At 38.3% G+C, this 23655-nt stretch overlaps 1 protein-coding gene across 2 annotated transcripts in view; it reads right to left on the bottom strand.

The window, feature by feature from the left end:
- The window catches only part of kcnip4a (potassium voltage-gated channel interacting protein 4a), an 87433-nt gene that overhangs the window by 11378 nt on the left and 52400 nt on the right, over positions 1 to 23655 (bottom strand). For both annotated transcript variants that reach the window (XM_033983987.2, XM_055228974.1), the window contains exon 2: positions 11903 to 12027. In XM_033983987.2, coding sequence (XP_033839878.1) covers positions 11903 to 12027 — 125 coding nt within the window. The remainder of the gene's footprint in view (positions 1 to 11902; positions 12028 to 23655) is intronic.

Here is a 23655-nt window from a genome sequence, read left to right on the forward strand (position 1 = left end):
AACCATCTCACGCTCTGAGCCTCAGGGACCGGCCTCCTGCTGGTGCCAGAGTCAGGACTAAACATGGAGAATCAGCATTTCAGTTTTATGCAGCTAAAACCTGGGGCAGTCTTTCTGAAGATGTGAGACAGGCCTCTACTTTGACGATGTTTAAATCCAGACTAAAAATGGTTCTGTTTAGGTTTTTATTCAGCACTCTTCTCTTTTAATGTTAATGTTTTGATGATTATTTTTGTTTTAATTTGCTGTACTGTGATTTTAACATCTTTCCTATTCTGTAAAGCACTTTGAATTACTTTGTGTACAAACTGTGCTGTACAAATAAACTTGCCTTGCCTTGTCTTGCCTAAAGGACTAGCATCTTCTTCCATTATAATAGCTGTGCAAATCACAACCACCAGAAAAATGGAAACTACAGCTTCTACCAGAGTCACCCACCTGTGTCTTTGTATCTATTGAAACACACAGAAAAGACTGTTACGTAACTCTTGTGGAAAGATTCTATCGGTGATTCAAAAGATGACCTTGAGTCTTTGCTGTAATAAAGACGGACACTTTTCACTGCTTCAATTTGTGCCCACCACAACAGTCAGCCAGGCCGGGGTCTGCGCACAGCCCGGATATTGAGTTTGCAGTTCAGGAAATGCTTTACCTGAGCGATATTGCGATGTGCCAAACCAAGGGGATATTTTTCTGCGTACAATATATAAGATGTAATGTGGTTATGGAAGGGGAAAGAACAGGCTGAAGGGTATCCTCTACGAAATAAGTCACAAGAAAACAGAAGGAATGGGAGTAATAATGTAATTTTGAACATTTTGGAAGGTGAGTTTAAGAAAAAAAAAAAGTTAGAGGAAGATAGTCACAGCTAAACTTTGACTGAACCTGGACTACGCTGACAAGACAATAACAAAAGCTACGGCTAACTCAGAGCTAAGTCAAGATTAAAGTGGACTAATACTTGACCAGGTCCAAATTTAGACATTTAAAGATGGAACCAAGAGTTTTAGAAGGTTTGCAAAAAAAAAAAAAAAATGTAACTCAGATATTACTCAAATTTGTATAATAACAAGAGCAACTTTGAGGAAGTATTGAAACAGAAAAAATAAATAAATAAATAAATCTGACTTTTTAAAAATAGTTTTAGAACTTAAACTTCTTAAAGCATAAGATCCCAGCCAAAAGAAAACAGACTGAAGTAAAGGCATTTATGTACTTAAAGGTGCACTGCGTAACTTTCCTGATGGTGGAGGTAGGCCACCTTCTGTCCTCTATATTTGTATTTTTATATCACTTTCATTGGAATGTTCCGCGGCATGGCATTAATTATATCCATATAACTAGAGATTGACTGATATGTTTTATTTAATGGCTGATGCTGATTGTTTAAAACACAGAGTAAACGATGACCCTTAAGCTCTGCCGATATAGTTGTGGGTCGATATGTTTTTGTGATTTCGATCATTTTTCCCAAATTACATTTATGTTTAAATACTACAAACTCACTCGCTCTATTTTACTTTACTGTGTAGTCATGTTTTGTGCAGGTATCTCTTTGTATTAAAGTATTAAAATAAAGCTTTGTGTGTATTTTCTAGGCAGCAGATTGACCAAAACAAAATATCGATCTGTGATATGTCTGATATCACAGATCGAGCTGATATGTCATCTATCTCCACATATAACACTGATTCCATTCTTATTGCTCAAAAATACATGAATGAAAAAAGTATTTCAAGGTGTATAAGCCTTTCTCTTATGCTCTTTTGCCATGCAGCGTTGATCAGATGGAAGAGAAATAAATGACTGCTATTTAATTAACTTCTTCATTATGACATTAACAATACATCCTCCATACCACAGACTGTATTAGAAACAAAAACAAAACAGGCTTCAGGACTCCACAGTTTTTGCAGTAGAAAAGTGGGGATTGCATGTTCTGTGTTGCCAACTCAGCTGTGAAAGTGAGACAAAAGGGATCAGATGTGCCTCCAGAAGTCATTTTAGGTAAATATCAGAGTGAAATACTTTTAAACATACAAAATTATATGAAATCTGAATGATACTGAACAGACAAAACATTATTACATTATGATTACTTCACTCATGGCATTCAAAGCATGTTACATCAAGGAACCACTCACCCATTCACACACACATTTATACACCAGTGGACACAGACGCCGGGGGTCTTGCCCAAGGACACAACTGAGGTATTCATCTGTGGGAGCCGGAATCACACTGTCAACCTGTGTCGAGAGCCACCAGCCTTCAAATCAGTGGAAAAACACTCTACCAGCTGAGCCACCGTCTCAGAAGATGGATTAAAGTGAGAATTTCAGAATGACAGATGACACGCTATATCTCCAGACCCTAACTGTATAACTAACAGGTACAGTGATATGATAAACTTGTACTCACACAGATCCTTGGTCAGCCTGTCCAGAGTTTTGGTTAATAATAATTTGAAAAAAAATCGCTTCCACTTCCACTTGACCATATTGTGCGACCTAAAATTGCTTGTGCTCTTTTGCATGTTTATCTCCCATATTTCAGAGCGCCAGCTTCTGTGACTATTTCTGCCATTTTGGAGGAGAATACTTTCTGGCACACAGGGAGACAGATTTGGCTTAGAGAAAGTACTCACAAGAAAGAGCGCTTTGAGTGAGGAAGTGACAGGCTCTAAAGTGATTTTACAGAGCACGGCACGGCACTGTGTTTTATCAAATATGTGTAGGTTTGTGAGTCTTGCAAATAGAAATGTCTTCAAGGAATTCAAGAGGTGCCAAATGAAAGACAAACTGCTTAATAACAGCTAACTTAAATTAAAAAGTTCTGACAATTTATAAATACATGTACGGAATCATAATAAAAAAAGAAGGTACATAAACGAAAATTTAGAGTATATTGATTTTTGTTAACAATTTCTATAAAAAAGACCTCAGATTGTTCCACAAAACGGAATTTAAGCTCATTTTCACACTGCCATTAGGTCGACATGAAAGAGCTTTTCCTGCGAGCGCGGTGCTTGTGCTGGTGTGAACCTGACAGTCACATTCTGGACCACAGTAAACGGCCGGTCTGAGAGCTTAAAACAGAAGGTCTCACAGCAGCTCCACCCGCACTCTGGAGCGGGACGAGTGCAATGAGAAAGCGGCCAATCTAGGGTCGAGCTGTGCAGTTTGCTGTGACAGTAAAAACGCTTGAAATTGGACAAAAAAGCTCTCAGATCACATATATTTGTATGAGTGGACGATGCAGAGCTGCTGCTTGACACGTCGGTCTGATGAAGCTATTTGGATCAACTTCATATCAACGGCAGTGTCCTCCTGCCTCTGTCTTCTGTGAGTGGACATGCCTGACTGTAGCACTAGCCTTTTACTTTACCTGGTAGCTCCATGAGGATTAACCAAGTTTACCCATACTGTGTAACATTCTAGACAAAGCAATAACATCAAAATGAGACAAGCAGATGGCGCACATTCCACCAGAAAAAACACCTTTTTGCACAAAGATGATCGGCAATATGGTGTCTTGAAAATAAGCTATTTAAGATTGCTCAAACATGCACGAATAACTCCAAAAACAACTATGAGACGGTAAAAGAGAAGAGGAAATGACTAGCATGGTTAAAAGCTCTGAAAAGTAGGTCTGCTTTAACACTATAATGGCAAAAAGTACATGCAGTTGCACAAATACGACAATTAGCCATCTATGTTTGGTACAGTAGACTAAAATGCAGCGTTACTTAAAAAAAAAAAAAAAAATCACAATTCCAATATCTCTACCTCCAACTACCTCACCTCAGCATGCGTTAGGTTAGGCCACTGTTCATTAGAGGTTTGTTTGCTTATATCAGTGACTTGGCTGTCAGCTGTGTACCTTGTATATGAGGAAGAGGTAATTAGGCACTTTAAGGAAGCAGGGAGGGCCTCCATTTACCCCAGATGGGCAATTAAAACTGTCATTAGTGATCGCACGCTGATTAAATATGATACATCACTGGCTGAGGTCTAAATGATCCACTTCTTATTAGCCATCTGCACAAATTTAAAAGAAAGTGAAAAAAACTTGTCATCTAACTTTAAATCTGCTGGTGTTTTATCATAGTTACAGCGCAGTGACGGTATCGGCAGGTTTCTGATTGAGAGCAAAGAAAGGCCGCTATACAGTCATCACCTTCTAACACTATGCCCCAGAATTCAATTTAAAGTTCAGAAAATGTCCGCCCACAGCTTCTGCAAAAGAGACGAGAGCGAGATGATGCATTCAAACTGTCCTTGATCAAGACTTGTGTAGTTGTAAACTTTGAAACTCAAATATTGCGATGTGGGGATGACCCAATACGCATCAAAATTAGATTGTTTATTGTGATAAAAAGGGTTGAGAATAATGTTCTTTTCTTGATTGCACTTATAAACAAAGTACAAGACTATAACAGTTTAAACATGGAATCTATTCCTAATATTAAAACTACAATTATTCATATCCCTAACATTTTGAAACTGTCAGCAACTTTAATAATTATCGTGATATAAACGTTGATTACTTTGGCCGTGATAATCGTACACTAAGTTTCAGTATCGTGCCACGCCTACTGCAATCAAACCAAGAATTGTAGAGAAGGTTTCAAGTTTTTTAAGACTTCTATCAATGTCACTTAATAGATGAAGTAAAGTTTAAAGTTTTATTTCTGTTTCTTTCTGCACAGTTGCATAAAAAACAAAGAGTTCTCACTTACTGGAGACTTGTCCTGTGGGATAATTAAACCATTTACCTTTGTCTTCTTGTCACAGCTAGAGGGAGCAGTAAACTCGCTGAAAGTCTAATAAATAGACAACAAAAGGAATTTAATGAGAGCAATCATCTCCCCTGTATAGGTACAATACATTTATATCGAAGCCATAGTCATCGTTTGAAAAGCACAGACAGACGTGTAAACAAAGCCTCACCATTTCAGATTTGACGTTTCATTTATCCGCGCTGTGAATCCCACACACAGCGCTCGTCTTATTAGAGCGAGAGGTCACGGAATAGATTTGTGCTCATTGGATTCGCTTGTTGAATTATCTCAACCATGATAAGAAAATCACAAATACAATCTGTGAAATGCACGAGCTCTCAGGCATGAAATTCCTTAGCGGCAACTTGTGAAGCGATGCAGCAATGTTAGGATAGGACCAACCTGGGAGCGGACGCATTGGTCCTGTCATAATGGGGTAGAAACAGGAAGATGTTAATCTAGAGCCTGAGGAGGTGCTCTGCTCTGTGAACAATGAGGAAGACAAAGTAGTACTGGGGTTTATGTTCTACAACGAGGCCACCACCAGCTAATATTTATAGACATGAAGCCACGTTTTTCATTTACATATTATTTCACTGGGGTTATTTTATAATTGCAGTTGCAGGCTGAAGAGAGTGATGATAAAACATTTGTAACCAAGCACGTACTTTACATGGAGAGTCAGAACCACACACTTGGACAAAACTTTACAAAGACAAGTGGATCTGGAGCATAGAATGTATATATAAATGGACATAGCTAACCTGCTAGCCACTGCATCCCGAATAAAAAGTGAGCAGGGCACGTTTCCTGCTCCATCGACTCTGGCTCCAATTTATTTTTGAAAAACTGTCACCCCTCTCTCCATAAATACTGCTGTCAGACTTGTCATTTTGGCCTTAAAATGTTCATATTATCCCGCTCGACACAATCCTGGTATTTTTATTTCACTATTGTTTCCGTAAATCAAGATATGAACATTAATAACAGACAAATCAGATAATTTCTTTCCACAAGGTTGCTACCGTTAGCAACAGATTTGATTGAAAGCATTGTTAAGCTTCATTTCCATGCTAAACCAGGAAGGGACATTGCCTTCAACAGCCTCGCTCCAGATTGGCTCTTTGGTTGCTATGATACCGCAGTCGGAATTCCAAATATAAAACTTGGCTCTAAATTTGCCCCTGTAACTGCTAGCCTCGATGAGCTATGGTTGATGTCACACTACCTTAGTCCACTTCTTTAGACAGTTTATGTTGCAGTTTCATGATGGTTGCACTTGTCTCATGAAGTGACTCATGACGATACATTTCTAACATGCATGTAGCTTACCCATCCAGCCAGAGCCACATGCTTTGGCAAAACTTTACAAAGACAAATGGGTCTGGAACCATATCCTTCCTGTCCTCCCAATTTCAGACGGCGTGATTAACAAACGAATTAACCAATCAATCCAAGATAGGACGGAGGTTTTTCACACTCTATGGTCTGATTCTAGAGCCTTCTGGATTTGTACAGAATGTAGAAGGGACTGGCTGAGATTTTGGCCAAGGCCCTAGTTCTAGTTCTCGCAAAACAGACCTTCATTCTAGTGTGGATCTAGACAATGAAACAATGATCTTCAAGAAATAAATAAATGAATGTAAAAAACTGAACTTGCATAAAATCTTCAAGTCAAGTGGTCAATTTCTTCATTGCTGTAATTAAAACCATTTACATGTTTGAGGTTTGATTATTTTGCAGTGTTTGCCTGATCCATAATAGACACTTCTTCAATACTTTACCATGGTGTGAGTCTGGTAATCGGCACATCTCCCCATTTTCTAATAGGCATGATTGACAGGTGGATTAGCCAATTAGACACGCATGGTCTGTCCTAATCAGAAAAAATTAAAAAAAAATATCACAGGAGCTGAAAAACATCACGGATTGCTGCAAAATCAAAGAATAATGAATGAAAGAACTAAACTGTTAATCTGAGGTGAGATCAATTTTAATTTATTTGTAAATCATAGATGACCAGTGAGCTCCTGTGTTTCACATGTATCACTGGAAAAAACTGATCACGTCTGACCGGGCTTGAGACGACAGAGGACAAAGGACTGATATCAATCTGTATAAAAACACACAGAGATATCATTCTGGATTTGCCAGACAAGTGCAATGTTCCTTTCCAAATCAAATAAATACAATACATACATCTTGATGAGCTGTGGTAAGCCGCAGCACACATTCTGGGCTCTGTGCCAGCCTGAACGTTGTGAGTTAGATTCCCAGCTCCACTCTTCAATCACACTTAAATACTCACTAAAGCAACTTGTCTGGTGGAAGGTACGCCATCTGCTCGTCTCCATGGAGATGTTATTGCTTTGCCCGAAATGTTCCACAATATGGCAATAAACTTGTCGATCTTGCATTTATTCAATTATAGATGTTTTATTACTCTAAAAAATATCTCCATGGAGACAAGCAGGTACTTTCCACCAGAAAAGTTACACAATGCACCTTGATAAACAGTGACAGGCTTTTGCATTTGAATTTGATTATCATATCTTTGCCCTAAATTATACCTCAAACCCTGTCCATAATGCATGCGGAAAAACTCTCATGGCTTCAGCATCTCATTTCCTCTCTTTTGGACATCTTGCTTGATTTACTTTGCACTTTGAGCACATCTTGCGTAAATGAGGCCTGAAGTCTGTTGCCAATACAAATGACCCCATGCATCCAGCCGCATTAGAACAGCCCCACTTCCTTTAAAACCATGAGCACAAGGACACTGGGGCAAAACTCGCATCGGCTCCTATTAGTTGTGAGGATTTAAAAGTCTGCCTTCAGGGTCAGAGTCCGGCTGTGCCTTTTTAGGATTACAGCTGTATTTTCCAGCGCACTTGCCTTCGCCACATGTAATAAAAACATTTCTTCCATGTTTATGCACTCTGGGAACTTTATGTAGACAATTTGTAATACAGGATCTGACTTATTGTCGTTTTCAGCTTAATAGCCAACATAATTTCTTTTTAGAGTGTCTTGTCATTGTGTTATTGGCCAGTAGGGGTTTGGAAACTGTTAACTTCTGGATTAAATAGTCGTGAAAAATGCCTGAAGGTTTAGCAGAGCAATTGTTGTCATGACTATTCACCGCTTGTTCGGTCTTGTAGCTCCGAAAAATGTTTATAAATGTGGGATCTCTTTGCTAGAATTACTTTGATAGTTCAGACCTCCACTAAGGCAAGTCATAAAAGTAGTGAAAAATGAAAAATGGTCACATTCCCACTTTCAAGGCACTCAAAGCGCTTTACATCAAGGAACCACTCACCCATTCACACACCGATGAACACAGACACTAGGGGCAAGGTGGGTTAAGTGTCGCAAGGATACAACAACAGCATTCATCTGTGGGAGCTGGAATCGCACCGCCAACCTGTGAATCAGTGGATCTAACAGTGATTTGAATGAACGGTTTATGTCGAGAGTGGGATTCAAAACGTCAACCTTCGGATCACTCTTCTAACTGAGCTACTGTAGCCCAAATCTTTTTTTTTTTTTTAGTTGCTCAATCTCAGTCAACAAACAGCAACAAGTCCATTCAAACTGGTGTGATTATAAGTAGAGACTTGCACTAAGAGCAAGTGGTAAATGCGCTAGTTAGCTACACCGCTAATACTAAGTGCCAACCATATATGAGCTCTCCAAAAACCGAGTCAACTCTACTTCATTTTGCAAGCACGGCAAGTACTATATTTGTGATACAAAGCATTCTGTGCTCAAAGAATACCTAATTTCTGTGTATACTTCGCACACCTGACTGGAGGACACTGGGGGCGTTGGAGGAGAGGCACTTAGTTGAAAGGTTTTAAGAAGACTCCCCGCACACTGTCTCACTCTTGGTTCACTTTTATTAGTACAGCTTTTGGGTCCCTCAGACCTTCCTCAAGAACTCAAAGAATACCTAGCAACTGTAATTTTTGTTTCTAAATTAGGATTCTGCGCAGATTTTAAACAGGTCTACAGGTCTCTAAATAAACTAATACAAGAATCCCATAAACATCTAAACCACATGTGTCAAACTCAAGGCTCGGGGACAAAATGCGGCCCGCCACGTCATTTTATGTGACCCGTGAAAAGGTAAATTAAAACATATGACTGTCTTAAAATGTCAGTTTATCAGGAGATACGCAGTTACAGTCATATTTTTTACATCTAAACGCATATGCAATGTTTGTAGTCAAGTAATAAGTTTAAAAAGCAGTTACGTTTATTTTAGATTACATTCAGTTATATTTATGCGGTTTTACAGTTACATCTGGCCCATTTTGCTGATGTGGAAATTTAGTTTGACACCCCTGTTCTAAACAGTGCAAACAAGTTATTCCTTCATATAAAGATGAGTTATTTTGCTGTTTGAGGAGAAGATTCCATTCATACCTAAACATTGAACCATTTGATCATTTTGCTCCAACATAATTTCCATATATTTTGCATCAGCATTAAACGCTTCCCCAAAAGCACATTACAATTTACTCTCATGCCTCAGTACTTGATAGTATATACAGGCTCTTTATGTCAGTAGTTGTAATTCAAACAAAGATAGTAAAGACCATCTGTGGAGTGAATGGAAAATGCTGCCGGCGAGTAGTTTTGCTTTTGGTTAAATATGGTCATGTAAACTGACCACATGCGGCAAACCAATGCTGAGCTAGTCCTTCCAAAGTACACGCTCTGCTCGTTTGACCCAGTTGTGTAATAGTGATAGTATTCACTCCAATGATTCTCAAACTTAACACGGCAAGAAGTACAGCTGGGAAATATAATACCCCTAAGGTCACGTTTCTATGGGTGAAAATAAACAAGATTTAATACAGCCAAAACAGACTAATTCTAGCTCAGACTTGTTCAAACTAGATCTCTAAACAGTTGGAAGTCTGGACTATGTATAAACCAGACCATAACAAAGACTAAACAAGAACTTTAAGGACCCATATGCCATTTTCTGATCTGTGTTATAATATTTCCTCATCAAAAAACACCCTGGAGTTTTGTATTGTATCATTCACACACAAACCCTCCATATTTAGGCTGTGTTCTCCTCTCAAACTGAAAACACTCTGTTCCACTTTGTGATGTCATATGGTAAAACAGGAAGTGCTCCACTATGTTTTAAAACTCCATACACCTTCACTAGCATCTTTACGAGGTTTTCAGCCCATGGAATTGCCAATTTCTACTAAAGGTAAAAGGTAACTCTTAACTTGAAAACTACCACAACATGACATCAACAAGGTGGAGCAGAGCATTTTTAGCTTTGGGGATGTTGACAGACAAATAAATGATTACTCAAACATGTGTGAATGAGACAAAAAACAACTCCGTGTCTGTTTTTGATGATGTAACAGCATTATAACACGGTTTAAAGCTCTCACGGGAATCCATTTTGTGTAATATAGGACTTTTAACCAGAACGAATCCAACCAGAAATGTAGAACTTTTTGAGAAATAAAGAAAACGATGTTACTTTCAGTCTTCTCTGGTATCAGTTAACATCAGGTACTCCCAGCAATCCCTGTACCTCACGTTGAGAACCCCCTCCTTTAGTCAATACGGCTGAGTTACTCTATAAGAATGCCTTTTCACAGTCTCCCTGAGCGGAGCAATCAGATCAGTGTGTGGCACAAATTACAGCCCTCGTTAGCTCGCTCCTTAACTCTCTGTGCGTCTCTAGTGGAGGCCGACTAATGGGCTGGCTTTGCGGGAGGACACGGCGGGAACACTGATGCATCATGGGAGTTCCACTACCACAGGACCGCTCCTGCTGCTCTCTCACTGCCAGACAATTTGGGTTGTGTTAATTCTGGGTCATCTCATTACACCTCACACCAGAGATCACAATAGAGCCAGGGTGATGTAAGGACTGCATGACCCCAAAACTATATATCAATGTTCTTTGTTGGCATTGAAAAGTGACCTAATAATAATAATAATAACAGACGTTGTTGTTTAGCTGTCAGACTGCTGATTTGTTTACCTGGTTTCTAGTTAATATCTCTTGAATTACTGGGCATATCCGCATGAAAACAAAACCTGGTAGAAAGTTTGAATCTTTTCTGTCAGCACAAATAAACAAAAGTGAAATGATTTTTTCTCAACAGCTTCGGAAAGTTGTGGCATTATTCAACTCCAAGGACCTGATGGTTGTCAGTTGAAATTACTTTAAGCCATAAGATTAATATGACAACTTTATGGAGCCAATCTCTTTCAAATAATAGTAAGGTTCAGCATTTTTGGATGATAAGTTTGGATACATATTGAATCTCCCATAGGAGTTATATATGTCCCTGCGCTCCATTTGAAATCGTTATGTGTAAAATCAAAATACTGATGAATTGACAAAACCGCGTTGCCTGGATACAAGGTTTTTGTTGCAGCACAAGTGAGAAAAAAATGATGACTGCGGTGTTAGAAACTGTATAGGAGACGCAATACCGCTGTCATCTCTGTGTTGTAAAAACCATACGTCAAACTGATCAAAGGGAGAAACAAAGAGTGATCGTGTTTAATAATGTAACAAAGCCAACGAACTGTAAACATCTGAGTAGTTGGGAGAGTATTTACAGTAGAGCTTGCAAGGTTAACCCAACATACCCGACTGTTAAATCTACCGCTGTGTTTATAATAATGTATGAATCAAATACATATTGGAAGATTCATGCAAAGGTAAAGAGCAGTTTTTGACATATTTCTGAACTTACTTTCCATTCATCTTTTGTGTGATGATAATTGAACCTTGACAAAAATATTTACAGACACATTTTTGCACATTTCTGCCATTAGATCAATTGACTGTAAATATAAATGGACATAGCTCGATACTTGCGGTCAGAATTCAAAGTCAAACCCATAACTGCTAGCCTCGATGAGCTTCATTATCAATATATGATTTTGTTGTCAACATTAACTGACCCAACTTTGAACTAAAGAGGGCTCTATGAAGAAGCAGATTGAATTAACAAACAACTAAGATGAACAGCAAATCTCACTCCTTTGAAATCCTGCTTTTCGCCATTAGATTATTAACCTTTCAAACGCCTAAAACCGTTGGGAATACTCGTGGTGACTTACGTTCTTGAAGCCGCGATAGAGGATCTGCAGCTCTTTGCGGGAGAATCGTGTCTGAGCCTCAAGCTGCTCCAGGCCCTCGGGACGATGGCGGACCGTAGACAGTTCAAGTTCATCCTCGACACTGTCTGTAAAAAGAGAAAGGGCAAAGGTCAAAAGTCAAATTGAGAATGAAAATGTAACTAACCTGGGACTAGACCACGACTTGAACTTGACCAAACCGAGTCTACATCAAGACTAAAACAGGGCTCTAAATGGGACGCAAACCAATATAAAATAGCACAGTACTGTCAAAAGCTCTCAAAAGTATTAGAATCTAGTACAAATACACAGACAAGTACTTGCAATGACCATCTTCATAAGCGAAAAGGCAGATTAAACTGTTCAGTCACTCAAAAAACTCCATTAAACTCCATGCATTCTTCTCTCCGCTATGGCCCATATAAATCCTCATAATCCGAATAAAATAATTGTTGACTAATAGAAATTTTAAGACACTATTGAGCATCAGATAAAATACTAATGGACCATAGCCCTTAGAAATACCATTAGGAATGATATCGACCAAAGCATTTTATCCAATTCCAACATTTTAGATTCTGCTCGTACCATTGAGAGACAGACTTCTACAAACTCGCTGTCTCTCTTTCAAGCAGCCTCGTTCATTACGTTTACCAAACTTTCCCAAACAGATCCATTGTTCTTGCTGATGAGGGTGATTCAATTCTGCGGAGCTGGGTAATGGCGTGTAATGAAGCCAGCTGCTGTCTGACCCCGTCTCGCACTGGGCTGTTGGACTTGCCCGGTTGGAGCAGGCCCTTCATAGATTGACGGTGTAACTCTGTGTCCGATCGCCTCATTATCCCGCACTGGTCTTCTGTCGGCCCTAAGCCAAACACCACCGCTTCTAATGGACCACAATTAACCTGCTGTTGTGTAGTCAAGTGTTTAGGTGAGGCTAATTAATGTAAATAAAAGCACACAAGGGGGTTGCTAAACATGCGAAACTTGATCAGGTACGCACGGGTTTGGAAGTGATGAACGAATTAGCACAGTTTCCATCGCAATTACTAATTCAATTACATTTTTGCAGCTAGATTTAACTACATGCATATGGAACATCACATGAAAATTGAGATTAAATTAGGATTCAAGCCAGAAATAAACTTAGACTAGACCAGGACCAAACCAAATCTATATCAGGACTAAACTAGAATGAAAACAGGACCAAACCAGGACAAGATGTTTTGGAGATACTCTGACCAAGTAGTTCATCCATAACACAATTTGTCCCGTCTCAAAGTTGATAAATTCTTTTCATTTTCCCATTTTCTTGCTTGCTTTTACGACAAAATCACCACTAACTGCCTCATATAACCCACCCACCAACAGCCGTATAAAGAAAAAATGTGATTCACTTTAGCTGTCATAATGTGCAAGAAAAAATGTCTAAAAATCTTTTGGCAGTAGCTTCATGTTGACAATGGTAAAAGAAGTGACAACAACAACAACAACAGAGACAAACACAAAGCTTTGGACGAGCCACTTGCTTTGATTACTGGAGGACGGCTTTTTGGCTGTGGAGCAGGGAAAGAGTCTCCGGAGACGCGCTCTCACTCCGCGCTTGTGCACAATCGCAGGGTAACCTGGGAAATACAGCATTATAGGGCTGAGGAGTTACCTGGGCAACGGCGACTTCGGCACATTCTGGTAAATGGACATGCAGAAGGCCAAGAGGGACAAAACAAACAGCGCTAAAGGAGGAATCATCACGGCAACAACTCTAAATATAAGGTTTTTAGATACCCAAGAGTCTGGCAAAGTATGTGTCTTTAAGGATGTTTGGAAAGGAGACTTTTTTCCCTTTGATAGTTTGTTATCTTTCTCTTTTCCAAGTTTGAAAGCAAAGTTTTGTTTGTTTGGATGTTTGGTTGGTTTGCTAGCATGATCAATAAAAAGTATCAAGTTTTTGCCTGCGTTTGGGCTGTGCAATTTTGGGAACTAATCAAATAGATTTTTTCAGTATTGCTATTAGATTTCGATGTTTTGAAATCAAGATTAAGAAGGTGACAGTAGCTCCTTTGATAGAGCATTTTTCCACTGATCCTACGGTTGATGGTGTGATTTCAGTTCCTGCATATGAACGCTGTCATTGCGTCTTTGGGCAACACACGTATTCATGAACACAAAGTCCAGTTAAAATGATATGTGTGGAAACTACCAGTAAAACAGTCAATGCTATAGCAATGATCTACAAATGTGCTCATGCTTTCTGACTAGAACCAGGAAGTACTTCACACATGTGTCCTGTGCTCAGGTCTCTGGCTCCTGTGGCTCAGAGAATAGACTTTAAAGCAGCTCGGCGTGTGTACAAGTCTCTGCATGGCCTAGCATCAAAGTACATCTCCCACATGTTAGTGCCATATGAACCATCTCGCACTTTGAGGACTTCAGGGACCGGCCTCCTGCTGGTGCCCAGAGTCACGACTAAACATGGAGAATCAGCGTTTCAGTTTTCTGCAACTAAACCTGGAACAGTCTTCCTGAAGATGTGAGACAGGCCTCTACTTTGACAATGTTTAAATCCATGCTCCAAACGGTTCTGTTTAGCTGTGCATATGACTGCAATGTTTCTATTCTGCACGCTTCTCTTTTTATGTAAATTTTATGATGATTATGCATGTTTTGATTTGTTTGCATTGTGATTTTAATGTCTTTCTTTTTCTGTAAAGCACTTTGAATTACTTTCTGTACTTACTGTGTGTATCGTGCTATACAAATAAACTTCCCTTGCCTTACAAATGCTGCAAGAATTATTACATTTTAAACCATTATCCGAATTAGATCTTTGTGACCTTTTGGAAATAATGAAACTAGGGACATTGGAGTGTAATTGTTAGCCTACAGCTTTACACAAGAGGTTCAAGGTTGTCCAAATATGGCACTCCTTGTTTCATGTTTGGCACAAGTAGTTCAGTGGGTTACATTACTTATTCAGTGTAAAAGACAGGCCCTAAATATGATATGGTGGCTGTAACCTCACCAGTGTCACTCTATCTGTCATCTGAAGTCAACCCTTTTTCACACATAGCCAGACTGCCCCGCTCAACTTTGGTCCAGTCTGCAGTCAGCGTGATATACAGCTGGTAAATTAAAGTGCTCTGGATTTGGGTTTTAAATCAATGACCACAATAAAGGCAGGGGTCTGGTGTCATAAGTCGCAGTGTGAACGTGATTTAGTACTACATACAGACTCCTGCCAAAAAGCACACAAGCCCATTTCGCGTCTTCTCCGAGGCTATTCTTAATCTTTTATTGTTATGATGCTAGCACACAGGGCCTAAGACATAGCCGCTAACCATTTTTCATTCAACCCTACAGTTAATTTAGTGTTAGTAGGGCAAAATGAAGTGAAAGTTGGCCGCTCAGCATGTTTGTAAAAAGTTGTATGCAGGCATTTCCTAAAACCATGCTGGCGTTAGATTAAAAGTAATTGCTAAATGATGTTGTGATAATCTGCATCGCAAAGAAAACACTGTTATGACCTACAAAAAGAGGCTAAGTATTTTCTAATTGTTTTGTTATTAGTTTTTTGAGTAGAAGATTTTGGCGCAGAAAATTTAAGGCAGCAGGAGTGACCTACTAAAAATTCCTAAAAATGAAAAAAAATCTAAACTTAATTTTGATTCTAGTAAGCTAATATCTTGAAACTCAATATTTCCCTCCAACAGATGACCACTGTTGTTATGTTCATGTACAAGACACTTAACCCACCTCGCCCCCAGTGTCTGTGTACATTGGTGTGTGAATGTGTGTGAATGGGTGAGTGGTTCCTTGATGTAAAGCGCTTTTTGTGTCTTGAAGGTCGCAAAGTGCAATATAAAAATAAGACCATTTACAAATTTTGATACCACAATTATAATACACAATAGGATGTAATTTTCAACTCAAAATAAATGTAGTTTCTTTAATGTTATAGGTTCCTTTATGGGATTTTTTCAGTATAGATACTAGTTTTAGCCCGTCAGTATCTGGGTATGTTCTTTAGATTTTTATCCTAAAGTGAACAATGAGGATTTAGTTAGAGGACTGACTGACAGGAATTCCACAGCTGTTGAAGTGAGTGAGTAACAGAGTTTAGTACTGCTATATAAATGTTGCAAATATTTAATCTGTAAAGTACATTTAAAAGATCCTATATTACGCAAAATTGACTCTTGTGAGGTTCAAGTCATGTTATAATGTTGTTAGCACTAAAAACCATACCTGGAGTTGTGTTTTGTTTCATTCACACGTTTGAGTTACACTTTATTATTAGTCTGTACATCTCCAAAGCTCAAAATGCTCTGTTGCACCTTGTGATGTCATGCAAAGGTAGTTTCCGAACCTACAGCTACCTTTTATCTTTTGTTCAGCAGAGACTGGCATTTCCGGAGCTGAAATGATCCAAATGATTCTACTGAATGTAGACGGCATTTAAAAACGCAGTGGAGTACTTCCTGTATTACCATGACATCACAAGGTGGAACAGAGTGTATTCCATTTGAGAGAAGAACTCAGCCTAAATAAGCAGGGTTTGTGTGTTAAACATGTGTGAATGAAGCAACACAACTCCAGGTATGTTTGTGATGAGGAAACAACATTACAACACAGATCAGAAAAAACCCTAATATGTACCCTTTAAAAAAAGTTATGTACAGTAACTTGGAATCATATTTGACTTTAAAGCTTCCCACTTTGTTTGCATTTGGCGAAGTATACTTTAGAATGCGGTAGAAAACAAAAAACTTGGTACCAGTATTCTCTGCCCTTGGTAATGACACAATCCATTGAGATTTGTTAGCTGGATTGACTTGTCATTTATTCTCGTTAGATGTTTGGCACCCATCTTAAACAGCGAGGGGAGAGGACATGTCCGCATACCCTCTGACAAACTCTGGACCACACAGATGTTGCCTTTGTTGCTATGACATATTAACGTTGACAGCAAGTGGCGGCCATTACCGTACTACACAGTCATTCTTACTAGCGCCCAAGGACAATGCTGTGTTTATCGTTTTGTGAGAAAAGATGACGCATTTCCATCTAGTTTCTCACCACTAGAAGAAAGCGTGGCTGTTGTTGATGTTGTAGAGTTAAAAAAAAAAAAAAAAAAAACATCTTTGAAGAGGAATAATGCCAAGCGTGAGTGACAGAGGCAGTAATCAGGCAGGGAAAAAGCGTCCCGTCATGGCTGTCGTGTTAATGTTTGGCCTTTGGGTGCATTGACAAAGTGGAGCTGACGTTACGTTGCGTGTTTGCATGTGGAGGGAGGGCTCATGCTGGGTATTGGGCTAAAAGGTCAAAGGTTAGGATTCTGCAGTGAAAGCAAGATGGTGGAGTACAGTATATCAATTTATGTATTAATTTAGGTACTGGCCTGGAGAAAAATGCAATGTGGGTTCCAATCAAGATTAGACTATAACAAGAAAGGCCTGTACATGTACAATAGTATTTTTTGCATTTGTGGACCACTTTTATTCATGTATTTCATTTTTTATTATTATTATTATTATTATTATTATTATTATTATTATTATTATTTCTATTATTATTATTATTGCTATTATTATTATTACTATTATTATTATATTACTATTATTATTATTATTATTATTATTACTACTATTGTTATTATTATTATTACTATTATTGTTATTATTATTATTATTACTATTATTATTATTATTATTATTATTATTATTATTATTATTACTGACTTCCAATTTTCCAACAATGTCAAAAAGCGCTTTGACATGTAGTGACCAAAAATGTATGTAACACTGGCATATAATTGAGCCAGATGCCCTTCCGTACACATCTTTTTTTTTCCTATATTGTTGCTATTAATATAGATGCATTTGTAGATTTTCTTTACTATTATTTAAAGAGCTAGTACCTGATTTCCAACCAAAAGTCTTAAACATGTTTGAACCTTTAGCCACACCCATTTATTCCTTTATGTCACTGTGATTTTGCACTATAACACAGAACAAATGTCTGGGATAAGATCATGCAGTTGTTTTCTTACAGTCCTCGGATGTTTGTGTTCTGTCTGTTTGAAAATGCACTATGACAGAGAATTAAGTGAGTGACATAGCATCAGGCAGTTGTTTTCCCATGATTCTTAGTAATAACGTGCAGCAATGGGACTTTCTGTTCTTTTATATGATCGAAATCTATTGGATCCATTCAAAAAGACTGGCTCTTTTACTATTTATTCATACGACAGAAGCCAATGTGCAAACTCATTTTAACAACAAACTAATCACAGAGAGGAACAACCAGGGCTTAAATGTGTTTAAAATGGTTCAAACTGAGTGGGAGTGTGTTTAGCCTTTGGAATTATGCATAATCTAAATAAAACGTTGCACTACAATAATAATAATTCTAAAGCTAACTGTTATTAGGATGCCAAATATGTTTTTTGTGCTCCAAGCTTTCAATCGTGTTGCCTGCTCTGCTTCTGTGCTGAGTCTTGTTGGTTCAGTATAGAAGGAAAAGATTTGGCTCTTTAAAACAATGAGAATCGGATCCAACTGTTCACGTTAAGGAACCGTTTAAAAGAGCTGACTCGTCCACAAACGTCATATCACTAATAACGTGCCTGATAAGAAAACCCTGTCAGGAGCTTCTGTGTCAGTTATTACCTGAGAAAATGCTTTGTAAAATAGATTAAGTGGATTAGAAAGATGTTTTACAGTGAATTTATCTGGACAAGGATACATTTACGCCCTTTAATGCCAATATTTGCAATCATAATCATAATCAAAGTAGCATTGACAAGTCTGAATATGTTTTTTTCAGTTCAGTGTTGTTGCCGTGAAATCCCATTGTATTGAAAATCAAACATAGTACTACGTTTCCAGGCAGGTCACGTGCACACACAAACAGAGCCATGCCAATGTCCTTTTGCCTTCCTGGAAAACAGCCAGTAAACTGCTCTTATAATAGCATGTCACAGCTGAGAGTACAGCTCATCAGAAATGTAATTCACAACAACCCAGGAGTAACAAAGCTGCCGTGGACTTGTTTTACCCTGCGGCGATACAAGCTAGTGCGACCGAGAGGGGTATAACGCATAAAAAGCCTCGGCAAAATGTAAATACCAAGGGACTGAGAGTAACTAGCTTCATAGACTGCCCATTTAACAGTCTACTGCACAGCATCTTCATCACAAAAATGAACAAGATCAATCACCGTTAGCAGATTTCGAGATTTAGCTTGAGAAAATAGAGCGAAAAGTAAATTATTTTCAATCGATGCAATACAAAAAACTGAAGGATGAATATTTGATCAATCTATATCCAAAGCCGTGCGTCATCACTCAACCGAGACTGCGTACTTCCGATCGATATAGTCTCGGTGGGCCCTGGTGCTGAAGTATACAGTTTGATGAAGTGTGCAGGTGCTGAGTCTGCTCCTTCTTTCTTATGCTCTATGTAGGCAGAGTTAAGGACTAAGCAATAAGGGGCTACAGTGCTCCGCATGGGACAGACCGACTCAGAGTGTGCAACTTCTATAACAAAAGATTAAACAACCCAGTATGCAATTTTTCACATTTAAAGCCGCACTGTGCAACTTTTCTGGTGGTGAGGTCAGCTGCCTGCTTGTCTCTATGGAGATGTTATGTTGTGTCTTTGTTGGGATATTCAACTTTATGGCGTTAACGTATCCATCTTGCGATTATAGATGTTTTTATTGGGAAAAAATGCATTCTTACTGTGAGCAAGCTCGCCTCTTCATAGATATGACCTGTAACTGCTTGTGACTATGGAGATGTTTAATGGCACAATATGGAAAACTCTGACAATGTAATCGTATGGACGCAAGCAGGTGGCAGACCTCCGACCGGAAAGGTTACATAGGGCATCTTTAAATATGAAAGAGATTAATAAAATGCTAATGGACGATAGAAAAATATCAAATTTTTATTCATCAAACAAAAAAGTAGGGTAGGTTTTTTAAGGTAGAGCAGATATATTTTGTTTTAGTTCATTGCTACATATGAGTGTGAAAATAGGCCATGACTCAGAGGGAGAACACCTTAGCGTGCAGGAGTTTACACGCTAGCAAAGCTTCATTAGCGTCGTACAGTGAGTGGCAGGCAATGGCTAATTAATTGGGTCTCCTCTGGGTTTCACTTAATGTTCCGACCAGGTAATGCGGACAGTGACACCCCTCTAAATAATGAAAAAGTTTAGGCAAAGGTGCTTTTGTTTTACTAGAATTAGCCTGTCCTTCACAAAGTTGTTACTGTTTGTTTCCTCCTTGAAACAGATGTCAATGTTTTGGTATTTTCTTTTCAAAACAAAGTTAGACGTCGCTGGGAATAACAAAATCCATATTATATTCAAGTGTAGAAGAATGTATTGAATCGATAATAGAAAGGAGAGAAAATATACCAAGCATTCTCTCTGGAACAATTTAGCTGTCCTCAAATTGTATTTGGCTTATGGGCAAAACAAACAATGTTTAGTCGTTAAAGTACCTGATTTGTACCAATAAGAAAAACAGAGCTAGTGCATTTTAAATAGTTTGCAATGAGATTATAAATGTGTTTTGCAACTTTTGAAAGCCAGATGGGCGTTCTGGCATTACACTACTGCTAACAACAACTAGCATGGTAACAGCACACCAGCGTTACTTCCTGGTTTGCGATAGTTTATAATTAGATGCAGACAGCGGCCTAATTTTGACTCAGACAGACGCTCTTACATGAAAAAACAAATAACCCTTTAACAACAGTTTCAAACCAAATGGTGACACTCACTTACAAACCTCATTACGTTCATTCATCTATTTTATTTGTGGCTACTACTCACTTCTCAGTCACAAGGAGAATATAAAGTACTTCTGTTTGGAGAAGACAGATGGGGATAAGAGGAGATCTATCTTAAGGCTGGATGAACTGTGAACCACTACTTATTTCTTTTTAGGTATAACTTTAAAAGGAACAACGTAAATGGATTGACTTCCACATTACACACTTTGACTGATAATGTTAACAGTAACCCAACACAATCAACACTAATAGCTATTGATGTGAGTAGCAGTGATGTGTGCTTTACCTCGACGTGTGACCCAAGGTGAGCGTTCCCATCAATAACCCTCCCCTGTCAATGCCGCTGCCAGTGACAAACTAAGGCCTGAATCAAACTCAACCCCGATACGATCTCCTGTAAAGGCTGGTCCCTAATATAGTCCTGCTCCGCTCCACCAACCTCCAACACCTAATCTCTGGATATCAGCTACATCACAGGCTCTCCTTCGCCATTTAAGGTCAAGATGTGTATACATGACCAAGCGCAAACTATACGCCAATTATAAAGTGACCGATAAAGTTCATAAAATAAGATAATGGGCCAGTGGTGGAAGAAATACTCTGTTTTCTTACTCAAGTAAAAGTGCAGATACCAAAAATAAATAAATAAATAAAAATACTCCCGTGAAAGTAAAAGTATCATATGAAAAGAATCGATTTAAGTGTTAAGTACCTGTTTAAAAATGTACGTAAAGAGTAAAAAGTTTAAGTATTTCATGCAAATTTATGAACATTCTTACTTAGATTCCAATGTGGTGATTTTTATACAAATTTGTGCTGAATTTTGTTCAACAGAAACAACTGAATCAATATTTTTTTCTAGCTGCTTTTTGGGTTTTTGGGTTTTTTTGCTCAAACTATAAACTTGATCAAAATAAACCTTCAGGCTTTTAAGCAAATGTACTGTTCAAAAATGTTTGGAGTACAGATGAAGTACAGATACCTGCTTTTAAATGTAGTGAAGTCAAAGTAAAAAATATCCATAAAAATTTACACAAAATTAAGTACGGTACTTTACTACTTTTACTTTGTTACATTCTACCGCTGTGTTTTTTAGGGGTTTTTGGAGGTTGGAAATATTTTTTTAAACTTAAGTCAAACAGACAACTACACTTTACTTGGTTGTTTTTTTGCAATCTCCATCAAAAGAAAAACAAAACAAAACGGTGAACTGACAACATGGAGGTGACAAAGACTGGTCCTGTAATAAGATTAAACTAGTCCATAATAACACATGATCAATAATGGGGCACAACCAATATTGATTTTTATTTTGAAGCTAATACCAATAATAGGCCGAGTGCACAGTCTGACTCTACTGCTGTGCCCGTTTGACCCCCGTTTGACCCCGCTAGCCTCTATTAGCTGATACTAGTGCTGTATTTTAAATGTACAGACTGTATTCAAATGTTTTATTAGTATTTGTTTTTTTTTATGACTATATACAGCAAGTGGATTCCGTAGGTTCCGGGTTTGAAAAGATATTGATGAAGTTTTGGCTAGCAAGACTCCAATTTGACTTCCTGCTTAGTGCGTAGATTGTACTCAAATGTGTTATGTGTGCATTTTTTGTGACCATATCTACAGAGATACGTCCCCAGTGGCTGTTTTGAGTTCGCGCTATCAGCCGTATTTTGCATGGTGATGGAAAAAATGTGTGGATCATCAAAAAAGTAAATAAAGAAAATCCGTGACTGGATTCTGTAGATTCTGGGTTTTAAAATACATTTGCAGATATTGATGAAGTTTTGGCTAGCAAGACTCCAATTTGACTTCCTGCTAAGTGCGTAGGTTGTATTCAAATGTGTTATGTGTGCGTTTTTTGGTTACCATATCTACAAAGATATGTCCCCAATGGCTGTTTTGAGTTAGAGCTATCAGATGTATTTTGCATGGCGATAGAAAAATGTGTGAATCATCAAAAAAATAAATAAAAATAATCCGTGACTGGATTCCGTAGGTTCTGGGTTTTAAAATACATTTGCAGATGTTGATGAAGTTTTGGCTAGCAAGACTCCACTTCAACTTCCTGTTAAGTGCGTAGATTGTCCTCAAATGTGTTATGTGTGTTTTTTTGGTGACCATATCTACAGAAATATGTCCCCAATGGCTGTTTTGGGTTGGCGATATCAGCTGTATTTTGCATAGCGATAGAAAAAAGTGTGAATCATCAAAAAAATACATTTTAAAAATCCATGACTGGGTTCCGTAGGTTCTGGGCTTTAAAACACAGTTATGGATATTGATGAAGTTTTGGCTAGTAAGCCTCCAATTCGATTTTGGCGCTAGAAAAAATGTCTGAATTGTCAAAAAAAAAAACAAAAAAAAAAACAACAGTGACTGGGTAGGTTCTGGGCTTTAAAACACAGTTGTGGATATTGATGAAGTTTTGGCTAGCATGACTCCAATTCGACTTCCTGTTAAGTGCGTGGCGATTTTATACAAAGATCGCAAAGTCAGTGAATGTAACTTCAAAAGGAGCATTTCACTTAGATTCAAAAGAAAAGTTGGATTCTCTGACCACTGCAAGACTTTATCGCTGCTCGAGGCACATTATAATCTCAACTCATTTTCAAGGACTCTCTAAGTATCTCCTCTGACTGATGTAATGCGACGCTCTGGCCTGATATCTCTGCATCACGGTGCGCCTCAGAAGTCATCCGTCAGTGCGAGTTAAAGCACTAGTGATGTGAGTCGGCTCTTTTGAACAGTTCTATGATGTGAACGGTTGGATCCGGATCTTTTCTAAAACAGATGAATCTTTTTCTTTCTAACTTGTATGCATTTTTATACTGATTAACAATGAAGCGTCACAAGAACCAGGACAGAAGCGGAGCAGGCGACATGAAACATATTGAAAAAACATATATGGCATCCTTAGTTTTGAAATTAT

This window comes from Periophthalmus magnuspinnatus, chromosome 18 (assembly GCF_009829125.3).
Source record: "Periophthalmus magnuspinnatus isolate fPerMag1 chromosome 18, fPerMag1.2.pri, whole genome shotgun sequence".
NCBI lineage: Eukaryota > Metazoa > Chordata > Actinopteri > Gobiiformes > Gobiidae > Periophthalmus > Periophthalmus magnuspinnatus.